Source organism: Acartia tonsa, chromosome 1 (assembly GCF_053477335.1).
Source record: "Acartia tonsa isolate MP-2025a chromosome 1, ASM5347733v1, whole genome shotgun sequence".
Taxonomy (NCBI): Eukaryota; Metazoa; Arthropoda; class Copepoda; order Calanoida; family Acartiidae; genus Acartia; species Acartia tonsa.
In genome coordinates, this window is record NC_137260.1 from 52,327,340 (window position 1) to 52,348,619 (window position 21,280).

At 33.4% G+C, this 21,280-nt stretch overlaps 5 protein-coding genes across 7 annotated transcripts in view; all 5 read right to left on the reverse strand.

The window, feature by feature from the left end:
• The window catches only part of Alg7 (Alg7 dolichyl-phosphate N-acetylglucosaminephosphotransferase), a 570,179-nt gene that overhangs the window by 5,636 nt on the left and 543,263 nt on the right, over positions 1–21,280 (reverse strand). Inside the window, exons 2-3 of the mRNA XM_080175712.1 lie at positions 1,564–1,733; positions 1,262–1,353 (exon numbers count right to left, since the gene is read on the reverse strand). Of these exons, the coding sequence (XP_080031838.1) occupies positions 1,262–1,353; positions 1,564–1,729 (258 nt within the window). The 5' untranslated portion in view covers positions 1,730–1,733. The remainder of the gene's footprint in view (positions 1–1,261; positions 1,354–1,563; positions 1,734–21,280) is intronic.
• On the reverse strand, positions 1,735–5,781 carry LOC145331110 (uncharacterized). Of its 3 annotated transcripts, XM_080175755.1 has the most exons (5): positions 5,651–5,781; positions 4,765–5,327; positions 3,486–3,744; positions 2,456–2,930; positions 1,735–1,994 (listed from the first exon to the last, which is right to left on the reverse strand). In XM_080175755.1, the coding sequence occupies exons 2-4, from the start codon at positions 5,274–5,276 to the stop codon at positions 2,856–2,858; spliced, it is 846 nt and encodes a 281-aa protein (XP_080031881.1). In that variant the 5' UTR covers positions 5,277–5,327; positions 5,651–5,781; the 3' UTR covers positions 1,735–1,994; positions 2,456–2,855. The 3 variants fall into 3 exon arrangements, with proteins under 3 accessions (XP_080031881.1, XP_080031875.1, XP_080031868.1); XM_080175749.1 differs by lacking the exon at positions 5,651–5,781 and having other exon boundaries at positions 1,735–1,970; positions 4,765–5,276; XM_080175742.1 differs by lacking the exon at positions 5,651–5,781 and having other exon boundaries at positions 1,735–1,988; positions 4,765–5,276.
• On the reverse strand, positions 5,666–6,960 carry LOC145331144 (GEL complex subunit OPTI). Its single transcript, XM_080175773.1, has 4 exons — positions 6,873–6,960; positions 6,341–6,425; positions 5,920–6,020; positions 5,666–5,783 (listed from the first exon to the last, which is right to left on the reverse strand). The coding sequence occupies exons 1-4, from the start codon at positions 6,897–6,899 to the stop codon at positions 5,667–5,669; spliced, it is 330 nt and encodes a 109-aa protein (XP_080031899.1). The 5' UTR covers positions 6,900–6,960; the 3' UTR covers position 5,666.
• LOC145331062 (uncharacterized) overlaps positions 6,943–21,280 on the reverse strand; it is a 557,608-nt gene continuing 543,270 nt past the window's right edge. The window contains exons 2-11 of the mRNA XM_080175679.1: positions 14,711–14,807; positions 13,978–14,122; positions 13,459–13,586; positions 12,667–13,096; positions 11,190–11,858; positions 10,551–10,829; positions 10,091–10,213; positions 9,111–9,183; positions 8,175–8,281; positions 6,943–7,866 (exon numbers count right to left, since the gene is read on the reverse strand). Coding sequence (XP_080031805.1) covers positions 7,622–7,866; positions 8,175–8,281; positions 9,111–9,183; positions 10,091–10,213; positions 10,551–10,829; positions 11,190–11,858; positions 12,667–13,096; positions 13,459–13,586; positions 13,978–14,122; positions 14,711–14,803 — 2,292 coding nt within the window. The 5' untranslated portion in view covers positions 14,804–14,807 and the 3' untranslated portion in view covers positions 6,943–7,621. The remainder of the gene's footprint in view (positions 7,867–8,174; positions 8,282–9,110; positions 9,184–10,090; positions 10,214–10,550; positions 10,830–11,189; positions 11,859–12,666; positions 13,097–13,458; positions 13,587–13,977; positions 14,123–14,710; positions 14,808–21,280) is intronic.
• Positions 14,803–20,963, reverse strand: TTLL12 (Tubulin tyrosine ligase-like 12). Its single transcript, XM_080175687.1, has 5 exons — positions 20,607–20,963; positions 17,243–17,583; positions 16,714–16,925; positions 16,174–16,554; positions 14,803–15,624 (listed from the first exon to the last, which is right to left on the reverse strand). Exons 1-5 carry the CDS (start codon positions 20,938–20,940, stop codon positions 15,018–15,020), a joined length of 1,875 nt encoding a protein of 624 aa, XP_080031813.1. The 5' UTR covers positions 20,941–20,963; the 3' UTR covers positions 14,803–15,017.

Genomic DNA, 21,280 nt, shown 5'->3' on the forward strand with positions numbered 1-21,280 from the left:
CTATTATGTTGTATCATGAAATCAAAGAGAAGTAAACACATAAGAACTGAATCCGCGAAACCAGTAAAATTATCTCCAATAATCAAGGATTATTCTAAAGTTCCAGCAAGCATTGTTTAAAATACGTTGTTTCTCTTTATACTTATAGTTAAACCTGTGATATCGATTTTAAATCCTTTGATCAAATAAATGTTTCAAAATTACAATTGCCTATCTGTTTTTTTACTTTAATAAAAAGAGTAGACTCTGTGAACCAATAGCTTTGTACGTTAAAAATGTTCCTTGAAAGCTAAAATTCATATGTATTGGATGCACAGAACATCTTTTTTTGATCGTTAAATATCGCATATCATTCCAAGGGGGGGGGGGGGGAAGTTTTGACACATTTGCGTAAACAGTGAGTATAGGCTTTATCTTTGGACTGAGAGGATAGGTTATTAGAGATAAAATCATTCTTATATGATGAACTTCCCCCAGATTTAAGATTTTCTGGATAGACCTCCAGGTTCCGGAGCTCCAGGCCTCCAGGTCCTCTCTGTACAGGTAAAAATTAAAAAAAAATTTTTTTTTAAGAGTTAAAAGTCAACTTATGAAACAAAATATGCATTTTTTTTCTTCAAATATGTGAATAACATTCAAAAATATGCATATTTTGTTTCATAGGTTGACTTCTAACTCTTCAAAAAAAAATTATTTTTTAAATTTTTACCTGTACAGAGAGGACCTGGAGGCCTGGAGCTCTGGAACCTGGAGGCCTATCCAAAAAATCTTAAATCTGGGGGAAGTTCATCATATAAGAATGATTTTATCCCTAATAACCTATCCTCTCAGTCCAAAGATAAAGCCTATACTCACTGTTTACGCAAATGTGTCAAAACTTCCCCCCCCCCCCTTTATTCCGCAAAACATCAAACTTATCAAAAAGTTAAAAAACGAGATTGAAAAATAATAATTTTGTGTTAATTTACCTTATCTTCCATTGGTTTCCCTAGTCAAGCATACCACCCCTTACTATGAAAATTGGGGTGGGGGGACGTTAGTGGATTATCATCTGTTTTTAAGGTAAGGTAGGTAAGCTTTCGAAGATATTTCAAACTAAAAAACGCTGGATTTGACAGCTTCTCTACATTAATTTTCTCTCAATTTGTCAGTCAGAAATCCAAACATATGGAAGGCTTGGCTGCCACAGCCACACGGCTTAATTTTTCGCAGTCACATTCAGGAAAGCGGCTACCGTACCCCGAAAGTATGTAAACTTTACCTCATGTGGAAATTTTTCATTTTTATCTTGCAACAAGAAATCTGAATATGTGAGTGGAATCATCAGAAAAGTTACCATTAAGAATACACAGCCTAAAAAGAAAAATAATATCAACGTAATTCAAACAATATTTCAAAATAGAGAAGTACCACGATGTACATTACATTTGTGAAGCATATACTTTTTTCTATTATATAGAGCAAAATTATTTTTACCTTTAGTCGAAAGAATTTATAATTTAAACTTTGTTTTTTTTTTACCTATTACTGTAATTTACAAAACTTTTGACTAAAATAAGATACCTGTTACGACGCCCGTAGCTTCAGGGACTTTGACACCGCTGGATTTATTCAAATCTATACCATAAAGATTTGCCTTTATAAACATTTCACTAAACTTAGGTATCAAATGATAAGTTAAGACCCCGGCAAATATTGATAAGCCTGCCGTCACCTCTATACTAAACATTGTAATCTGAAAAAATCATAAAATGTAGGTACAAATTGCGACAACAATATCTACCTAGATAATTTCCTATTACAAACAGTGTAGAAAAATAAAAAATACTGAAAGTAAATTTTGTTTTCATTCTTGTAAGTTGTAAGAAAAATTAATCTACGGGTTAATCAAAAAGTATTAATAGTTCAATAATTTTCCAAATATTTATAATATCATAACAAAAATCAACTATTATAATCAAATAATCAAACTTAAACAAAAATCAAACCTATTACTGGGGTGTATATTCTGCAAAATTGACCCTGAGCTGGATCTTTAAATCACTAGTGGTGAGCCAACTTTCCACCAATGAGAGCACAGCATTTTATGAAATGCCGCGCTGTGATTGGCTGAAATTCGGCGCACTCCGATCTGGCTCACCACTAAAATGATTTAAAGATCCAGCTCTGCTAAAGGGGGGGGGGGGCGGGGGGGAATACAAATTTGTGATTGTGGGGATAAAAAATGTAAAAATTAAGGTAACTGAAAACATTTTTTTTTCCATTTTTCTCCCCTCCTTGGTGAAAACTGAAAGAATATGTGGGAGGGGTGGATAATATGAATAAATAGAGTCTCGAAAATATTTTTTCATTTTTCCCCTTCTCAGCTGGAAAAAAAACTAGGATGGAAAAAAAAGTTTTAAAAAATTGAAGCAGGCAAAAAAAATTAATCTTGTGCAGATTATACAACCCTGACCTATTACTAACTAAAATAAAACAAAACGTTTACAAAACAATTCCTTACCTATGGAGTATTATCAACCTTTATTTTTTTAAAATGCCTACCTAATGTGATACAGCATGTATGTATAGAACAATATTCGTATTGCAATGCCATTTTATTTTTTACTAAAGATTGTTTAGCAACAATTTCAAGATTTTAAAGATTTTTTATTATATAGAATGAATGTAATGCCTATGTAAAAGTCAGGGAGAAAAGGGACATAGAACTGTAAAATACAATATCCTATCCCTTCAGATTCCTGATAAAAGTAAAGATATTTCACATGAAGAGTATAATAATAAAAATACGATCTACAAAACATGGTAGAAAAAGTTGATTCAACAGTATTGTTTGGAGGAGCAAAGCTACTATTTCACTCGTCTTCTTCATCATCTTGTAGATAGCTTAGTTTCACCTTATCCTCCATTTTGCTCTTTTCCTTACTTTTCTATAACAAATAAGAAAGATTATTACATTTTTTAACCATTCAACTATGCTTGCTATTAATGAAGATTTTAAAAATTCGTCCGTCAAAATTCACTTGATTTTTAGAATAGTGAATCCCAGAATGATCATGGTTAAAGGTTAAATTTTAAGCGAAGCATCTTTAAAATTAAATAAAAAATGTAGGTTGTTTTTGTTACTCAACATTTGTTAATCGTCTTATATATAAAATTCTTGATGAAAGCTTCGGCAAAACAATTGGGTGTAAAGGGAAAACAGTTTTCTAGTATTGCTTCGAAACCGATTAATATCCGCTGGATTAGAACGGTTTCTAAGCCATACTGAAAAATCATGTATAGCATCGTACTGCAGTCAATTTTTCACGAATAGGTATTAATATGGAAATAACAAAATTAATAACAGTTTTGATAGCGCTAGCCTTCGCCCCCTCGGGGCTAACAAAATAAGTTTTAATATTATAATTTTTCATTTTGATAACTGTCTATAATACGTAGAGATAAATAACTATGAAAGTACTACTAAATCTAAATAAATTTACCTTTTTCTTTTCCTTATCAGATGGTTTAGCACCCACAACATACTCCGGCATTACATTCTTGCTTCCAACAAACTTGGCTTTAGCTGTCTTCTCTGTCTCTCTGTTATCTTCTTGCTCACTATCTTTCTTATCATCATCAGCATCAACAATATCTTTTGTAGTTGAAGCTTGAGACTTTTTCTTGGTTGGCTTTTTGAAGACAAGTTTTTCAGTTGAATCCATGGCCTCAGTTTCTTCTTCGTTGTCACTTTTACCAGACCTGCAAAATAATTTAGTTTTGATACAGAGGTGTATATTCTGCAAATTTGACCCGGCTGAGGGGGGGGGGGGAAATAAAAAATATGTGGTTGGGGGGGGGGGGGGGGGGAGTGTAAAAATTAAGAGGACTTGAAAGCATTTTTTTTATATTTTTCTCCCCTCTTTGGTGAAAAAAACTAAAAAATATATAGAAGGGGCATAATATGCAGGGAGTAAGGGAGGGGACAATGGATCGAATATTCAATTTTTAAGGAGTCTCAGACTTTGGGGACTGGCTTAAAGGGAATGTACACGAATACAGCAGATTCTTACTGATTTTGGGGACTTGAGCAATAGCATCAATGCCCCGCTAACTAGCTGAGCTAGTTTTGAATATGCAGACAGAAAAGTTTGTTATTTATCGCTGGTTTTAACAAATATTTTTTTTCCCAAGAAAATGTCTTTTCATGTATAGAAACTCTACTGTGATATTTATGTATTAAATAATCTAAGAACCGCTTGAGTTTAGGGGTCAGTTATAAATATATCAGAAGGGTTAAGGTAGTTCTAAACAAGATTTTTCTAGTGATTAATTACAGAATGTTTACTACATTGTGATGTGTTGATAATTTAATTTTCAAGTAAATGATTTTTTTCTTAGAACTAATTTTGTTTTAAATTAGGTTACCATGATCCCTTTACAATTTTGGTAACATGTTCTTGATAAATCTGGTTTTCTTTGCTTTTCAGCGAACCCTCTTAAATTGAATTAATTGCCCATTGTCCCCTCCCTTACTCCCTGCATAATATGGATAAAATAAAGAGTTCTGAAAATATTTTTCCATTTTATCCCCTTCCTTGCTGGAAAAAAAAACTAGAAAATCCTCGGAAAGCTATACAAATCTACGTTCGCCTACAAAAACTTTCGAGATAGCTTACTTCGGAAACGAAAGATGAGTGGCCATTTCTTGTTTGAAACAATGATCTAGGTAAGTAATCAGTTAGCAATAAATTCTTAATACTTAAATATCTTATAACTTACTTGATGGTCTTGAGAAACTGGAAGGCAGCCGATGCATTACTTCTATCAGTAACATTGTCTACATCTGCCAAACTATACTTTGTCCATTTATCTGGATTCTTTTTAAAGTCCGGCACTCCGCCCCGCCCCCTTCCACCCCCTGTGCCTCTACCCCTAGCCCCTCCCCGCCATCCTCCGATACGCTGAGTATCACTTCCCCTGTCTCCATCACTTCTCCGTTCATCCCTCGACCCTCCCTCTGAAGAACGATCCCTTGACGGTGGACGCAAGAATTCAGCTGGATGTTTAAAGTCATCATCAAACTTTCGTTGTTTTGCATTTCTTTCTTTAGGCCTTATTGACCGCTTGTATTGGTCCTGGTCAAAGCTTGGTGTCTCGTTGCGATTAATACGTTCACCCGAGCCATCTTCGGGAGATTTGATGCTCCCGGAGCCAAGGGCGGCAAACACACTGTCGACTCGGTTGGTAAAGCCGGAGTCGGACAGAGAATCACGAACATTAAACATTGACATTTTGATTTGGTTGATTTACTAAGGCGGTTTTGTTTGTGTTGGGATTGGTATCTATCTAAATCCATTAATAAATAAATTAAACTAAATGTTTTCAAAACTAATTTTATCCTTAGAAAATGTCTTTAGCCAAAGCTTTACTAGATGGCTATTGAAAAATAAAGTAAAGACATGGAATATCAATGTACACAAGTTTTAGACTTGTATAGAGAGCTTCGTTATTTACATTGTAGTTTCTAATCGTCCTAGGAATCTAAACTTGAAAAATCATGGTAATAGTAATACCTATATCACATAAAAATGATGTCAAAATATCTATAAAAAAAATCAACATGTTAGTAATTAATATTTTACAAACGAAAAATATTTATGAATGCCTGGTTGAAATGATGTTTATGCGTGTACAGCTGAATATGTGATGATCCAGGTAACCAGGAATCCTGCAAAACTGGTCATAAACCCTTCCTTGGTCAGTTCCCAGGCTCCTCCGTATTCGGTCTCGTCAATATTCTAAAAAAATTGAATTAAGAACTAGGTACGTATTTTAATCTAGAAAAGCTACACATCTTACAAAGTTTGAAAGAGTTTTGACAGTCTCTGACACTAGGATTACGAGATCCCTACAAAAAAAACCGCAACATTTTACCTGGACAGCAGTAAACCAAATGTAAACAATTCCAGCAGAGAGTAGGCCAAACAATGCAAGTCCAAGAAATCCTTTCAGAGGCAGAACTCCCCAGAATAGTCCTAAATATCAATCATTTTTTGATAATTTGAATATTCATTAATACCAAGTAAAAGCCTTAAAATTCTTATGTATATAAATATTATATTATGTATATTCAATAAATACCACTACAGTCTTTGATAAAAGAATCGTTTGTTGGGAAGTGGTGTAAATTCTTTTTGTTTTTTCGACTCCAACCTTGTATTTGACATGTCCTTGACAGGTTTCAGGCTATTTGACAAAGGGTATGTAAAAGTAAGTCCACCAAGTTAACAACTGCACATCTGCAAAAAATATTTTTATCGGTATCTAAATCAAGAATTTTAAAACAAACCCTTACCAATAATGAGACCAATAATCTGTCTTCCCCAATAGATGACGTCTAAAAACTCTTCCTTGTCAGACCATTCAGATTGTACGCAAACCTAAACAAAACAAAAACAAATTGACGAGGATAAAAATGTGAGATGGTAGTAGAATTTTTTATCTACTTTAATTTAGGATGTTGAAATTTAAGGAAAACAGCAAAATGAAGAGTTCTTTTAGTTGCAATGCAAAATATTGCAAAGTCAATAGATATGTTGAAAAGGTATTCGCTTACATAACAGTTCTTGGGGTTGATGGATTTAATCTACCTAAAGCATCATTATAGATAAATTTAGATTCTTCAGCACCTTAGAAACAAATTCTGTTTTGGATTAAAAGTTGGAAACTACACAATACACATACATGAAGCAACGGTTAGATTTTAAAACTTCGTTAAATTTTTTATTAGTCAAACATCTTTTACCAAAAATCTAGGTAATGTGTTTGTATCTCATACTTACAAACTAAAAAACTTTAGTTAAAACAAGAAAATTAAGAATTACTACCTTGGACAATGTATTACTGATGGACATTTTGCATTCCAATTTAATATAAAACCTTTCACTATTTCTGAAACAGAATTATTTTAATTATAATTTATAATTTTCATATCTTGTATCAAGTTATGTTCAACCAAGAATTGCTTTTTAATTTACAATATACATTTTGTGAAGGATTTATAAGCTAAGAGTAATTTATAATTTCGTGGAAATGTAAAACTTAGAACTGGTAAAAAACTAAAATTCTATTTACAAACCAAAATAGGTTTCTTCAAATTCTTAAAAGTAATTTAAAAGTAATGTTTGTTTGTTTCAAAAATACATAGGTATCAAATATTTACACGATTTTGTTATTTACAAAAAAATATGATTTTAAACCAGATTAAAATACAATTTAGGTACAAATAGGTATTTTTTAATGCCAAACGTTAATAAGATCGTTAAAAAGAAAAACAAAAATATCCAATTATCAAACAAAAGTCTTAAAACAGATTAAATACTTAACTGATTAATTCTAATACTTAAAAATTGCTATTTTAACACAGCTATTTTTGAAGGTTTAAAACAACATTTTAAACATATCAATGTAGGTATGAAAAAAAAGTTACCTAGTTGAGTTGAAACGAAATAACTCATCAAACAAATATCAGGTAAAGCTAAGAGAAATTAATATTTCAAAGGCAGAAGGAAAATGAAAAAGAACACTTTAAAAAATATTCATACACAGCTCTCGTTGATGACACTAGAAGACTTCATTAAACGGCAGAGACTGGAGCAGGAAGATCTAAGTCATCATCATCATCGTCATCATCACCCAGGTCTGGAAGTATTTCTTCCTCTTCTTCTTCTTGTTCTGTCTGGTTATCATTTTCAGTACCAGAAGTATCCTTAGCAGCGTTATTATCTTCTACATCACTCCCCGAGCCAACAGGCTTCACATTAGTCTCCTCTGCCGAACCTGTCTGCAGGGATTCTGTGGGGGCTGTACCGTTTGCATCATCTAATTTTTGATGCATTGCATATAACTGATTAAATTTTTTTATATTACAGTTAGCTTATCATAGATCCTGGGAAGGTTTATAGGTATTTTGGGGGACGGTACTACCACCATCCCAAATGAAATCGCCAAAAAATACCAAAAAATATTTTCAAATTCTCGCAAGGTGGCGCAACTGTAAACTTACTTGAATTCCCTTCAAACATGAGTGCCGAAAACCTTTCTTTTTAAAAACCCAATTGAAAGGGGGGGGGGCAAAAAGGTTTAGAGGCCTATAGTAGCGTAGCCGTAGTATAAAATGCAATACATTCCTGGTTCTGCTGTTTCATCTCTAAGCATGGTAAAGATTAACTTGGATCCTGTGGCTTCTTTCTTATCACTTTCGGATTTTTTATCACTGTCGCTGGAGAATGAGATCCTAAATAAAGATTGCTAGGTTCTAAATGACTTTTAAAATAATTCTATTATCAAAAACAGTAAGATTTTATTTATCTGAAGGCAGAAGCATAAGATTGCGATAACTACTGAACTGATAGCTATCCATTTCAGGGACGTTTCACAAAGGTCCCGGGACGGTTTTTTGCTATTTTATGTCTTTAAAGCTAATTTTCTATCCCCCTTCTGTCTTTAAAATCAGAGCTCTAAAATCTAAGGAGGCAGCTGCTAAAACAGAAATAATAAGGCAATGAGTTATTTAAGTAAACAAAATTTAGCATAAATGAATATTTAATACCGAAAAATAATATTTTCAAAACAAAAAATTAAAACTTGAATATCTTTTTTCACAGATTGAATTTCAAAAATCGGTCTGACAGTTTTTCCAAAGTCAGTATGATCTATCCAATGGAAAAGGTTTGAAACTGATAGAACATTTCTTTATACTTAAACATATTCTTTCTCCCGTTTTTTCCCACACTTCCAAAAAATGAAATTCAATGAAAATTAAATGGTTCTCACGTTAAAAAAATTTTCTCACGGGTCCTAAAAATGAATTTAAATGAAAATCATATGTACCATTTAAATCAAAATAAATGGTTCCCACATTCTAAAAATTTTCCCACGCTTGACATTATTGAAAAATGCTAGATAAATGGACATTTAAACAAACCAAAGATCGCGTTTTTTGCAATGGAATAATTATTCTTACATCGAACCTACTCTAAAATGTCCATCTTTAAGACATTCTTTAACAGATAGGTATAAATAACATATTTCTTGATACCCTTATGATCTAATGTTTATCTTACCTGTTGAGTGTATCAACTTTAGCTGGATTACTCTGCACTTCGGTTCTGTTGGTTTCAATTGGCAGATCTTTAACTAAAATAATATAAACTCAGGGGTGTATATTCTACATGGGATCCCCTGCTCAGGGGGGGGGGGGGGAAATAAAAAATAAGTTGTTAGAGGGGAAAAAAATATAAAAATTAAGAAAACTGAAAACATTTTTTCCATTTCCCCCCCCCCCCCTCCGTGGTGAAAAAAACTAAAAAAAATGTGTGGTAGGAGGGATAAAATACCTATAGAGTTCTTTAAATATTTTTCCATTTCCCCCCTACTTGCAAAGAAAAAACTAGGGGGGGGGGGGGAAATTAAAAATTTTGTAGCCGGGGAAAAAAAATAAATCTTGTGCAAAATATACACCCCTGTATAAACTACCTACATAATTTTGTAAAAACTAGGACAAGATAAAATCAACAAACAAGCATAAAAAAAAATTTAGAGAAGGATATCTAAATCATATTTCCCGTAGTTTAATGACACATCTATGGAGTTCGTACTGCCTTTTAGCAGGTTTTTGGCTATTTTATATTTTTTTTCCATAATTCTCCATATCTTTGGTCACGTGTTTATGGTCCGTTTTTCAAATTTTCTTAGCTAAGGATATCAAAATTAAACAAGTCATTTAATGACAACATCCATGACGATCGAACTGCCTTTTAGCAGGTTTTTGACCATTTTATTCTTTTTACATAAATAAATAAATCTATTCTTGATTTTAACAAATACTCTTTAATTCTACTTGTACGTATTCCCATCCCCAATTGTTTTTGCTTCGCTACTTATGAATTTGTCATGCTTGTTTCATTATAAATTGTGGAACGAAACAGGCAGGGAGAGAGAAGAAACTCAACGTGATTGGAAAATATACACCTATGTTGAAAACATACTTCATATGTTGTCCTATAGTTGAAACATATGGAAAAAGTCGGAATAATCTAATTACCTAAATCAGGAGCCATATTTTTCAAAGTTGATGGTAGTGTCAAACTGTCAATACTACTTGTATCTGGACTGATCTCTTTCAGCAATTTCTCTAGTGGCTTTTCTACAGGTTTATCACCCTTATCTGTTTAGAAGTGCATAATTAAGAAGCATATGTCTACTTTAAAATTAATCTCAAAAGGTTTATTCAATATTAAATATTGTTAACCCAATAAAACTCATACCTCATTAAAATCATAGATAAAGTACTACCAAACAAAGATTGTTTATTGAAGGAACTAGTTGCCTTTTTTATTATAAATTGTGTATGGAATCTATTATGAAGACTTTTTAATGAAGATGCTAATTGCAATCAAACCCACAAGGCTTTTTTCAGCAATAATAATTTCTAGGTAGGTAACATAAAAATAAAAGAAAATTATAAGTAGCAAGAACCATTAAATCATTCGAATTATGCATTCCTGAGTTGCCAGATTTGTGACGAGACTTCTCTCTCTCCTTATCCTTCTTATGCTTTTTATCCTTCTTATGTTTATGATCTTTGTGTTTACTGCTGCCTTTTCTATCCTTATCTGTACTATCTCTTCGTTCCTCGTTGCTTTTCCGCCTTTCTTCACCGCTATGTTTTCTCTCCTTGTCTTTAGAGTCACTTTTCTCTTTCTTTTTATGCTTTTCTTTATGGTCAGATTGGATTGACGCATCACTAGAAATTGGTTTTGGTTTTGGAATGGAACTAATACCTAAAATTAGAAATAAAATATTGAGTTATCCAGCAACTTCCTTCAAGGTGCCATGTCGAGGATAAAAACCACCTTCCTTATCTTTAAATAAATCCAACATAAGATTTTTTTATTTGCTTGTTCATTATTTCAAATCAGGTTAGGTTATGGGTACACCCACATGGTTAAGGCATTGCAGCATAAGTCACGCATGGGTTAGGTATAAGGAGAAACATACCCCCCCCCCCCCCAACGTATTTTCAATTTATTTTAAAAGTAAGGGAAAGGAGTCAAAGCTTGATAGGTGCTTTGTGAGAAACCGCCAGTTATCTTTATATAATAGAATTTTAAAAACGGCTAATAAGTTAATTAGAAACATACCTGCCAGTCGCTGATTGGCCCTATCCAGCAGTTCATCGCCGCTAGAATCACTGTCATTCTCAATGATAGCCTTGCTTTTCTCAACCTTTTCTATAGTCTTAGCCTTTGGCTTGGGGGTAGATTTTTTTATTTTAGGTGTTCCTTGTTCACTTCTTTTAGGTGTACCAGCTTCTGGAGCTGTTCTACGTCTTACAGGTCCCCCGCCAAGAGATTTAAAATCATAACCTGTCACCTCTTGCGCTTTGTCATGCGCAAAAGCATAATGACGAAGCAATGTAATTCTATCACGGGATTCTTTTTCACATATTGGACATGGAAATGGTTTGGCGCTTGGCAACAAGACATAAAAATCCTGATAGAAATGTGATAGCAAATGATTCTTGAGGTGAGTAACGTCCCTGCACATTGCATCGCACTTAGGGCATTGTATACCATCTGAATACTGCACTTTCAATTGACCAGAAGGAACATGAATGTGACTTTTATCAGGACTCGCTTTGTCTTTTTTAACCTTTTTGGGGCTTGAAGTTTCCTCATTCTTTTTAGACTTTGTGGCAGAAGTTGGTGTTTGTGGTAAGAATTGTTTTAACTTCACTTTTTCTTTCTTTGGTTTTGGAGTTTTTTCTTCGTCAGAGGAATCAGAAAATAAACTTGATGCCAAACTTTCAACTAAAAAGTTAGATAATATTTCTAAAGCTTCAAAATACCATATTTATTTTTTACTAGCGGCTACGCCCATAGAGGCCTCTAGGGGCACTTGAGGAGGGGGGAGGCGAATTTGATAAAACAATTTCTTATTATAGATTTTAAAACAAAAAGTTAAAAAAAAAGTTTGGGGGGTGGAATGTTTTTTTTTTTTTTTTGGGGGGGGGGGGGGGTGTGCGCATCCCCCCCCATCATTTTTAATTTTAGTTACAAAACTAAATTTTATGGGGGGGAGGGGGGTATTACTCATTTTTGGAGGGGTTGGGGGTGTCCCACCCCCCCAAGAAAATAGTTATAAACCTTCACATACCTTCCCATATGAGAAGCTACCCTGTTAAGGAGAACCCGATCGATTCAGCGGTTAGCGAGATCCTTCGGTACAGACACACAGACAAACATCCTGATACTTTAGTATAAGGATAAAACTGTTAATTGGTATATTTATTTAAAAATCACTGTGGTCCGGGGTGGGGGGTTAAGGACCTTTTATTTTTTAACTGGGGGAGAGAAGGAGTAGGACTTTTCTAGAGGAGCGGTTTGCCGCTTCATCCAGCCCAAAAGCCTGAAAACTTTGATGGAATATCACTAAACTATGTAAATATTACGTTAAGATCAGTCCAGCAGCCGTCTATGAGATCTACTGGACTTGTAAAACCAAATTATCTAAAATGAAAATCAACCCTGGTCCCCATACGTGAAAACAACCAATCTCCTGGCCTATTTAAAATAAACTAAACAGGGTCCTGAATTATTGCCTAGTAGCCTAACATACCTTTATCTGTTTTCTCATTGTCCTTTCTATCAATATCATCTTTCTTTGTTTTCTTACTTTGTTCATCATTGTCCCCCCCAGAAGTTGACCTTTTCCTCTTTACTTTGCTGGCTGGACCCATCTTAGGTTTCTCCTTGATTGGCGTTGAATCTGATTTGTCTTTCTTTTCTTTTACTTCAGCTTGTGGTTCTTCTGAAGATTTTTCTGTGGGTTTATTTTCCTTCTCAACATTATGTTCAATTTTTTTTATAACTTGGTTTTCATCTTCCGAACTAGAGGATCTTCTTCGTTTCACCTTACTTTTAGGGCCTGCCCTGGGTGTTTTTCTGTCCTTATCACTTGTTGTTTGGACAGAGCTGGCTTCTGTTGTAGGCTTCCTGGATTTATTTTCACTTTCATCCTCCGAACTTGTAGATTTTCTTGGTTTTACCTGAAACAGAAAACAATATAGGTATAAGGAACCTAAAAATATATCACTTTCAGTATTTCTGAAAGGGATAAATTTTTTTTTATATATATTAAAACTATGGAGCACAGAAGGGTTGTGCTTCCGTATGAAACTAAATTAAGTATTTTGAAATTGAAAAAATATTTACATATCATAGGACTAAATTAAGAATTCATTTTATTCAATTAGAAAATATATGTATATTCTATGTTACTTGTCATCTATTAAAGGTATGTATCATTAGACAGTAGAAAACTAATTCTTCCAGATTTTTTGTGCTACCTCTAATAGATGCAACTATTTATTGGGAAAATGATAAGCATCTCTTACAAAGAAAATCTTACCTTACTTCTGGGACCTGCTTTTGGTTTCTTGACTTCCCTATCTGACTTTTCTGATTTATCGTTTATAGGTCTAGGTTCAGCATCTTTGTTTTTAGGTTTATCATCTGCTTTACTTTCTGTGTCACTGCCTGTAAAAAATAAATTCAATATAAAGCTAATTTATTTTCAAATATATAACATTATGTCTAGCATTCCAATAATGAATTTAGAATATACGTGTTTATTATGACATGAGAATATTTGTCGTCAATTAAGGTTGCAATTTTTCTTGCTTTTATCGGTCAAGCCGTTAATCCAGTAGTAGGGGAGGGGATGGGTTAAAGGAGGGGGATGGTGGAGATCGTTATTTTAGCCCGCTTCAAAATTCACTTTATTATAGAACATGAAAATCCATTATTCCAACAAATAAATAATAGGTAATATAGGAAGCTTTTTCTGTAAAAGTTAAATATGAATTGTAAAGGTTTGCTCACAGTCTACCATTTTGTGCCTAATTTTTATCTCAATTACAGTTATGACCTGATGAAGGTGACCGTTGAACTCTGCTGCGGGGTCCAGGCTTTCTTTTCTTTGAGGATTCTGTCACTGACTTCTCAGATTTTTCTAAATCTATTTCCTTAGATTTCTCCCCCTTTACTTCTTCTTTAGGTGCTTCAATAGGGACCTTAAATATTTTAATGTTCTTAAAATTGAAATAAAAAAAATAATTTAGGTTTTTGTATGTATTTTAACAACTGCTTTAGTTATGGTAACAGCATATTTCCTTGACATTTCTGAATATAAACGGCGGTTTCCCTCAAAGAGCCTCGTCCAAATCAGTTTACTCTTATTTTGAAATAAATTAAAAATAAGGGAAACCCCATAGGATTTAGGCATAAGAAATAACTGCCCAAATTTCCCTTATTTTCAATATCTTTCTTAATATGGGAGTGGGTTTGGTTCTGTCCTTCTTAAGCTCTATGAGGCAAAGCACCAAATAAACTTTTAAAAGACGAATTTTGATGATGCAATGAAGAATGGGGTTATACATATAGGGGGAAATCCACCCCCTTAAAATATATCAACTCTTGTTGTCGGTATTGCACCCCCACCCCCTAAAGCTCAAACCTCCCTTTACCATTCTTGATTTTGGTTTATGGGGGCAGGGGTCGAAAATTGTGAGAGCAAAACACTGTGCACGCCACTGGTACAAACCTTAACCATAGAAAAGCTTTGTTACTACAAAAATCAGTAAATAGAAGACGTTTCATACCCCATGAACTTCGCTTTCGTGTTCCTTCTTTGCTCCCTCATCAAGAAATACATCACCACATGAATCACAGAAAAATAAATCATCGTCCGCCATTTTGTCTGGAAAAAAATAATAAAATGATTAAAAAAATATACCTAGTGAAAGTAAAACTTAACAAAATATGTAATAAGAAGCCACGTTGGAGTTTAAAAAATTGCTGATGATAAGACAATTTAATTTTACTAGCTCAATGCATGCAATTAGTTCACCTAAACTTTTTCTATGAAATCTAAAAATTAAAATTATGCATTTTTTCAAGAAAACTCCTTTAAAGCAATGTAACATTCTGATCTTGAGTATCATCAAAAAACAAAGTGTTGAAGACATTATTGAAAAACTCTGGATAATACTGGCAGGCACGTTCACAGTCAGGCATCCAGTTGAACTCTAGCATTTGTGGAACCATTCTTTTAACACCTCCATCCTCATTCCAGGACAGCATAAGGTCTGTGGCATACATGGCACCTGCTTGTGGGCAATGACCAATGCCCGCCGGTGGCGCTTTCTGGGTTGCACCCTCAAAAACACCTTTAATCATCTTGAAAATGCTTGCTTCAACTTCGGTCCATTTGAAATCAGGATATTGAGCCTCAAACTCTTGAATGTAATCATGACAGTACATTTGTTTCAGGTTTGTTGGTTTGTAGTTCATAACAGTAAAGTGCTTCTCATATACATCTAGCTCAGTTAAATCAAATGGTATGTTGGCAAAACGCAACCAAAATCTGTTGTAGGCATACACTTTCAAGGGTTTAACAGACTGTAGAAGGATAATGTAGCGAATGTCATACTTGACTTTGCCTATTTCTAACCGGTTGAACAACACTGGGTTGTGCAAGTATTTTTGAGCAATTTTGGGACCAGAGAAAGGCAACCTGAAAGATTAAGTTGTTTAATGTTTACCTAGGTACTAAAATATTATTATCGATTCAGTTTTTAATACAATTCTTTTTAGTAGCAATGCTACTGTATACTTTACTTTGTTTGTCCGTTCGTCCTTAACGCTTTGGGGGAAATGTGATAATCTTGACTGCTATTTATGCTAGTGTCATTTGAAAATCACCACGCAATTAAAGTAATAATAGAAAGTTTTTGGTGTATATATTCAGTAGTAGAGGATACGGAACGAGATACCTATAGGTTGTGCAAATATTTAATTCAGCAAGATACATTGTGCGCCAAATAAAATCAAGGGTTCTACGCAGCATTGCTGCAGAAATTTAAGATACCTATGTAAAATTCTATTAATATTTACCTACTAAATCAAACAAAATATTTTCTTCTTAAATTTGTGGCGTTCTCCTCTTAGAAACTCAAATTTTCAAAATTGAAAAAAAAATTTCTAAGAGGATATTACCAAATTTGTTTACTACTCTTATACAGAAGCTATGCTAAAACACTGCTCTGTTTAAAATCGTTCATACCTTAAAATATGAGAGAGACTTCTAGCAACTTGAGTGTCCAGTGCTCTAGCAAGATTCCAAGGTTTAATAATCCAATGATTATCCAACCCTTCTTCCTCGCGTGATTGATAACAGCTGACAAACTCACGTAACTCTGTTTTAAGATTAAAAGTCAAAGGCAGCCACTCAGGGCCGTTACTATCACCACCAGAACAAGGCTGATTGTTGTTATCAACACGTCGCGATACAACGCACAATAAATCTTTGATAGTTATCACATTTTCGAAGGGAAATTGATTAATTCTTTTCTCCGGACATTCTCTGCTGAAGTTCTCGAAATCTTTGAAGTGAGATCCAAGCCAGAGAATATCTGCATCGGCCATGTTGTCTGTTAATTCATACCTTAAAAATGAACATTATTTTTTATTAAAAATAATTTTAAATTTTAAAAAAAATAAGCCAATAATTGTAAGATTATTTTCAACTTTATAGGGAAATTATTTTTAAAAAAGAAATAAGTTTGGCTCCTTGTTTCAAACTTGTTTTTAATTATTAACCTACCTAGAATCTGTAAGGTTACTCCTGATAAACTCATACTCGGCATAGACCTTAACTTTTCTATCAGTAGGCAAGGGTTTAATCTCGGCGTCAGGGTCTGGTAAACATTCCTCCTCCCGTCCTGATTTGAAAAATTCAATCTCTGGTTCTTTTTGGGAAAAGGTCTTGTCCTCAAGAGAACAAGGAAACCATGCAGCTAACAAACATTCTCTTATCTAAAAAATAAATCATTTTTCATCTTATATGCAATATAAGACTATCTTTTTCTAATACCTAATAAAAATTTAAAAAGAAAAGCAATAGATATCAAACTTAGGTACAAAATTTAAGATTTTGAATTTTTTTCACTTAGATGTAGTACCTATAAATATGACTAAGCTTATGTACCAATTTTCAAGAATCAAGACAGAAGCTATTTAGAAACATTCCTATAGTAAAAAATTTAATTTTATTCCTATGTTGTTTTTCAGCAGTCTCCGATATTTAAAATCTCAATCTTAAACAGGAAAATATAAGCTTTAATAATGATTACCTGTGAATCCACCGCTTCTGGACACTCCACATAATCCCTGGTCACTTCTTCTCCCTCACCAACATCACAAACAGGAAACAACAAAGAATACCCAAGTCCATCTCCCATATATAGAAAAGGCACAGCCCGAAAGTTGGGCTCATTGGAATGTTGAACTCTAGCTCCAAATTCATCCATAACATACCAGACTGGTTGTCTTTCTTCAGGGTTGGCAGCGCTGGCGATGCTGTAGGGCTGACTGAATTTCCATTTGGCATCCGATATGGCTGTAATTTTATCTTCTTCTGTTAATGTATCATAATCTTCTATATCCATTAGACCACTCATTCTATCTGCCAGGCCTATAAAATACATATTAGGTTAGTCTTCTTGGAAGTTTCTCTAGGTAAGTTTTTTATGCTACTTATTTAATTGTTAATATTTGGGTTGGGGTAACTAGGTAATCCAAACTGAGGAACAGGGTGGCCACAGACTTTTTTTCAAAATAGTATAAAATAGTATGCAAAAAAAAAGTAAATAGTATGCAATAGTATGTAAAATTTTTAAAAATAGTATGCAAATTTTTTAAATATAGTATGAAATAGTATGCATTTTAAACAAAATAGTATGAAATAGCAAGCATTTTAAACACTATAGGGCCTTAAAATGTTGGTTAGCTATCAGTAATTTGAAATGTCCGTCTGTCCGTATGTCTTAGTTTGGGGGAAACGTGATTTTCTCGGCTCCTATAAAAGATAAAAGGCTGAAATTTTTAGACAACATTCCCATTATTAAGGAGCACAATTAACTATAAAACATCAATGGTGGTAGGACCGCTTTTTAGCAGGTTTTAGGCTATTTTTGTATTTTTTACATTTTTCTCCATATCTTTGGTGTTTATGGCCCGATTTCCGAAGTTTTTCAGTTAAATATATCAAAATTAAATTTCCTGTCGTTTCAAGAAAACATCAATAGCGGTCAGACTGCCTTTTTGCAGGTTTTTGGCTATTTTTATATTTTTCACATTTTTCCTCCTATCTTTTTAAAAATTTTTCAGTTATAGTATCAAAATTAAATTTCCTGTCGTTTCAAGAAAACAACTATGACGGTCAGACTGCCTTTAAGCAGGTTTTAGGCTATTTTTGTATTTTCACATTTTTCTTCATACCTTTGGTGTTTATGGCCCGATTTCCGAAGTTTTTCAGTTAAATATATCAAAATTAAATTTCCTGTCGTTTCAAGAAAACATCAATAGCGGTCAGACTGCCTTTTTGCAGGTTTTTGGCTATTTTTATATTTTTCACATTTTTCCTCCTATCTTTTTAAAAATTTTTCAGTTATAGTATCAAAATTAAATTTCCTGTCGTTTCAAGAAAACAACTATGACGGTCAGACTGCCTTTAAGCAGGTTTTAGGCTATTTTTGTATTTTTCACATTTTTCTTCATACCTTTGGTGTTTATGGCCCGATTTCCGAAGTTTTTCAGTTAAATATATCAAAATTAAATTTCCTGTCGTTTCAAGAAAACATCAATAGCGGTCAGACTGCCTTTTTGCAGGTTTTTGGCTATTTTTATATTTTTCACATTTTTCCTATCTTTGGTGTTTATGGTCCGTTTTTAAAAATTTTTGTAGTTAAATATATCAAAATTAAATTTCCCGTTGGTTTAAGCATCCAGTGTGTAATTTACTTTGACCGTCAGTCTGTTAGTCATAGTACTGAAATATTAATATTAAGAAATTAAAAACAAATGTTGAAAAGGTTTCGTGATTTTTTCCTAATATACATGCTTTAAACAACTAATATCTAAATTCTTATTTATTTGTTTGTGCTTTGCTACTTATGGATGTTGTCATCCTTGTTGTTCATATATAGGACAATCCGGTCCAAAAGTATGTAGCGCAGCGATAACACTAAATACTGAAATAAAACTGATATACTAGATATGGCATATTTATTTAAAGTAGATCGACACATTCCAATAGTATACAATTGATTCTAAATTCTTAAAACCAGCCTATCTATGATTAGAAAGTACGTAGCATTTTTAACATTTTTCATATAGACAGTAGCTGCGCTATTTCAAGTTGTGTATGTTCAATTTATACTTTTTACCTCAATATATTGTCGCGACAGGTTATGTTCAGTGTCAGTATATTGTTTACCTTTACTACAGCTGGGAGTTTTTTTAAGTGCTGCTTTTCTATAAATAGGTTCTCATGTATGTCCGTCCGTACGTAACGGATAGCTCTTGACGATAACTTAGGTATGTTAAAGTTGTCCTATTGTTTTCAAACTGCATTATATGATGTCCGAAACCGTTAGATACTTTATAATTATTGTCAGTATGATTTAATTATGATTCAAAGGAAGATTAGCCACAATTTTATGAACGATTATTTTTAGTTTAATTTTTATCCTATAATATAAGTAGTAGGTAAGTTTGTTTTTCTAAAGCCAAAAGTATGTTGGTCCTAATCGGTTATACTTTTCAGCAAAGCTCATAAAAAACTTGGTTGGTTTTAAGCTATTTTCCTGAGGCGAGGGGCGAAGCAACAAGTGTTATGTAATTGATAAATCAACCCTATCATCTAATTGCAAAAGGGGGGGGGGGAGAAATGTGGTGACTCGTCACACGTGACACGACATACCAGCAATTTTATTTTGGGTGTTACTCCCTTAGTTTTAGAGATAATTGGGTGAAATCTTTTTGGTTGTGTCACTAATTACCCCAAGTTTTGGTATCTTTCAAAAAAAATCTTTACATTGAATGTAGAAATACCAATAACTTTCAATAAAGGTACAACAATCTGAACTGAAAGACTACTTTCTTCTGGAAACATTTCTAAAAAAAAATTGAAAACAAAGTAGCGATTTTGCCGTATTTTCACAGTAGCATTTGATAGGTTATTTTAGGTTAGGTAAGTGTTAATGATTGCCCCGCAGGGTTAGAGCCCCCCGCAGGGACTAGAAATAGGAGAAAAGATACTGTGAAAATGCGATGAAACCTGCTACTTGGCTTTCTTTTCATGATCAAAAAAATCAGTTTGTTTTAGTTACCTAAAAATTGAAGATTTATCTGAAATCCAAAGAAATAGTGGAAATAGTATGCAATTTTGGACAATAGTGGAAATAGCATATTTTTTTGGAATAGTTTGCATAGTATGCAAAAATAGTGGAAATAGTGGAAATAGTGGAAATAGTATGTTTGTGGCCAGCCTGGAGGAATGAAGCCGCAAAAAAGTGATGCATTCTATTATTTCCTGAATTTCAAAATCAAAAGCCTTATTTATTGAAAAGCGAATGGGCTGGTTATCTACATCTAAAGAATATATCAAACTTTACCTAATAAAAAAGGAACAAAACTTTAAAACATATCAGTCACCTGGAATACTTTTCAGCATCTCTCTGGCTTTTTCAGTTTGATACGTCCAGGCATGGTCAATTAAATATATTTGCTCCCCATCATCAGCCTTCACATCTTCCTGGGCTTGAACCTGCCACCTGGGGGCACCCTCCTCCCACTCTCCTTCATCATATTGAACAGCAAGTAGAGTAAACGCAAGTCCCGCGTCAAAAACGCCTTTGGTTAGCTTTTGGTACAGTGATGGCCAAAAATGTTGGGGAACACCCCCAGTTTCTAGCTGGGTTTTGTGCTGGTGTACAAAAACGAGGTATGGATCTATGCCATTTGGAACTTTGGTATCTCCTTCTGACATTACTTAAGTATTCTTATTAATCTGAAGAAAAGACAAAAATATATAAAATATACCTAACTAACTAAAAATGTACTTGAACAAGACAAATTTAAAATATATTGGTATGGTGGATATAAGACAGTAATATACATCTTTATTAGGCTTATGTTATTTATATTATAAATTTAGATCTGTAGGTACCTTTATTTCACTTAGCATAGAATTTATTAGGGTATTTTAACAGTGTCTGTGTAACTCTTAATTGTATAATACTAAGAATTTCAAAACTTACTAGCCACCTATTTCTAATTAAAAACGTATTTCATGAAAAATAAAATGTATTAAAATTTAAAACATATTA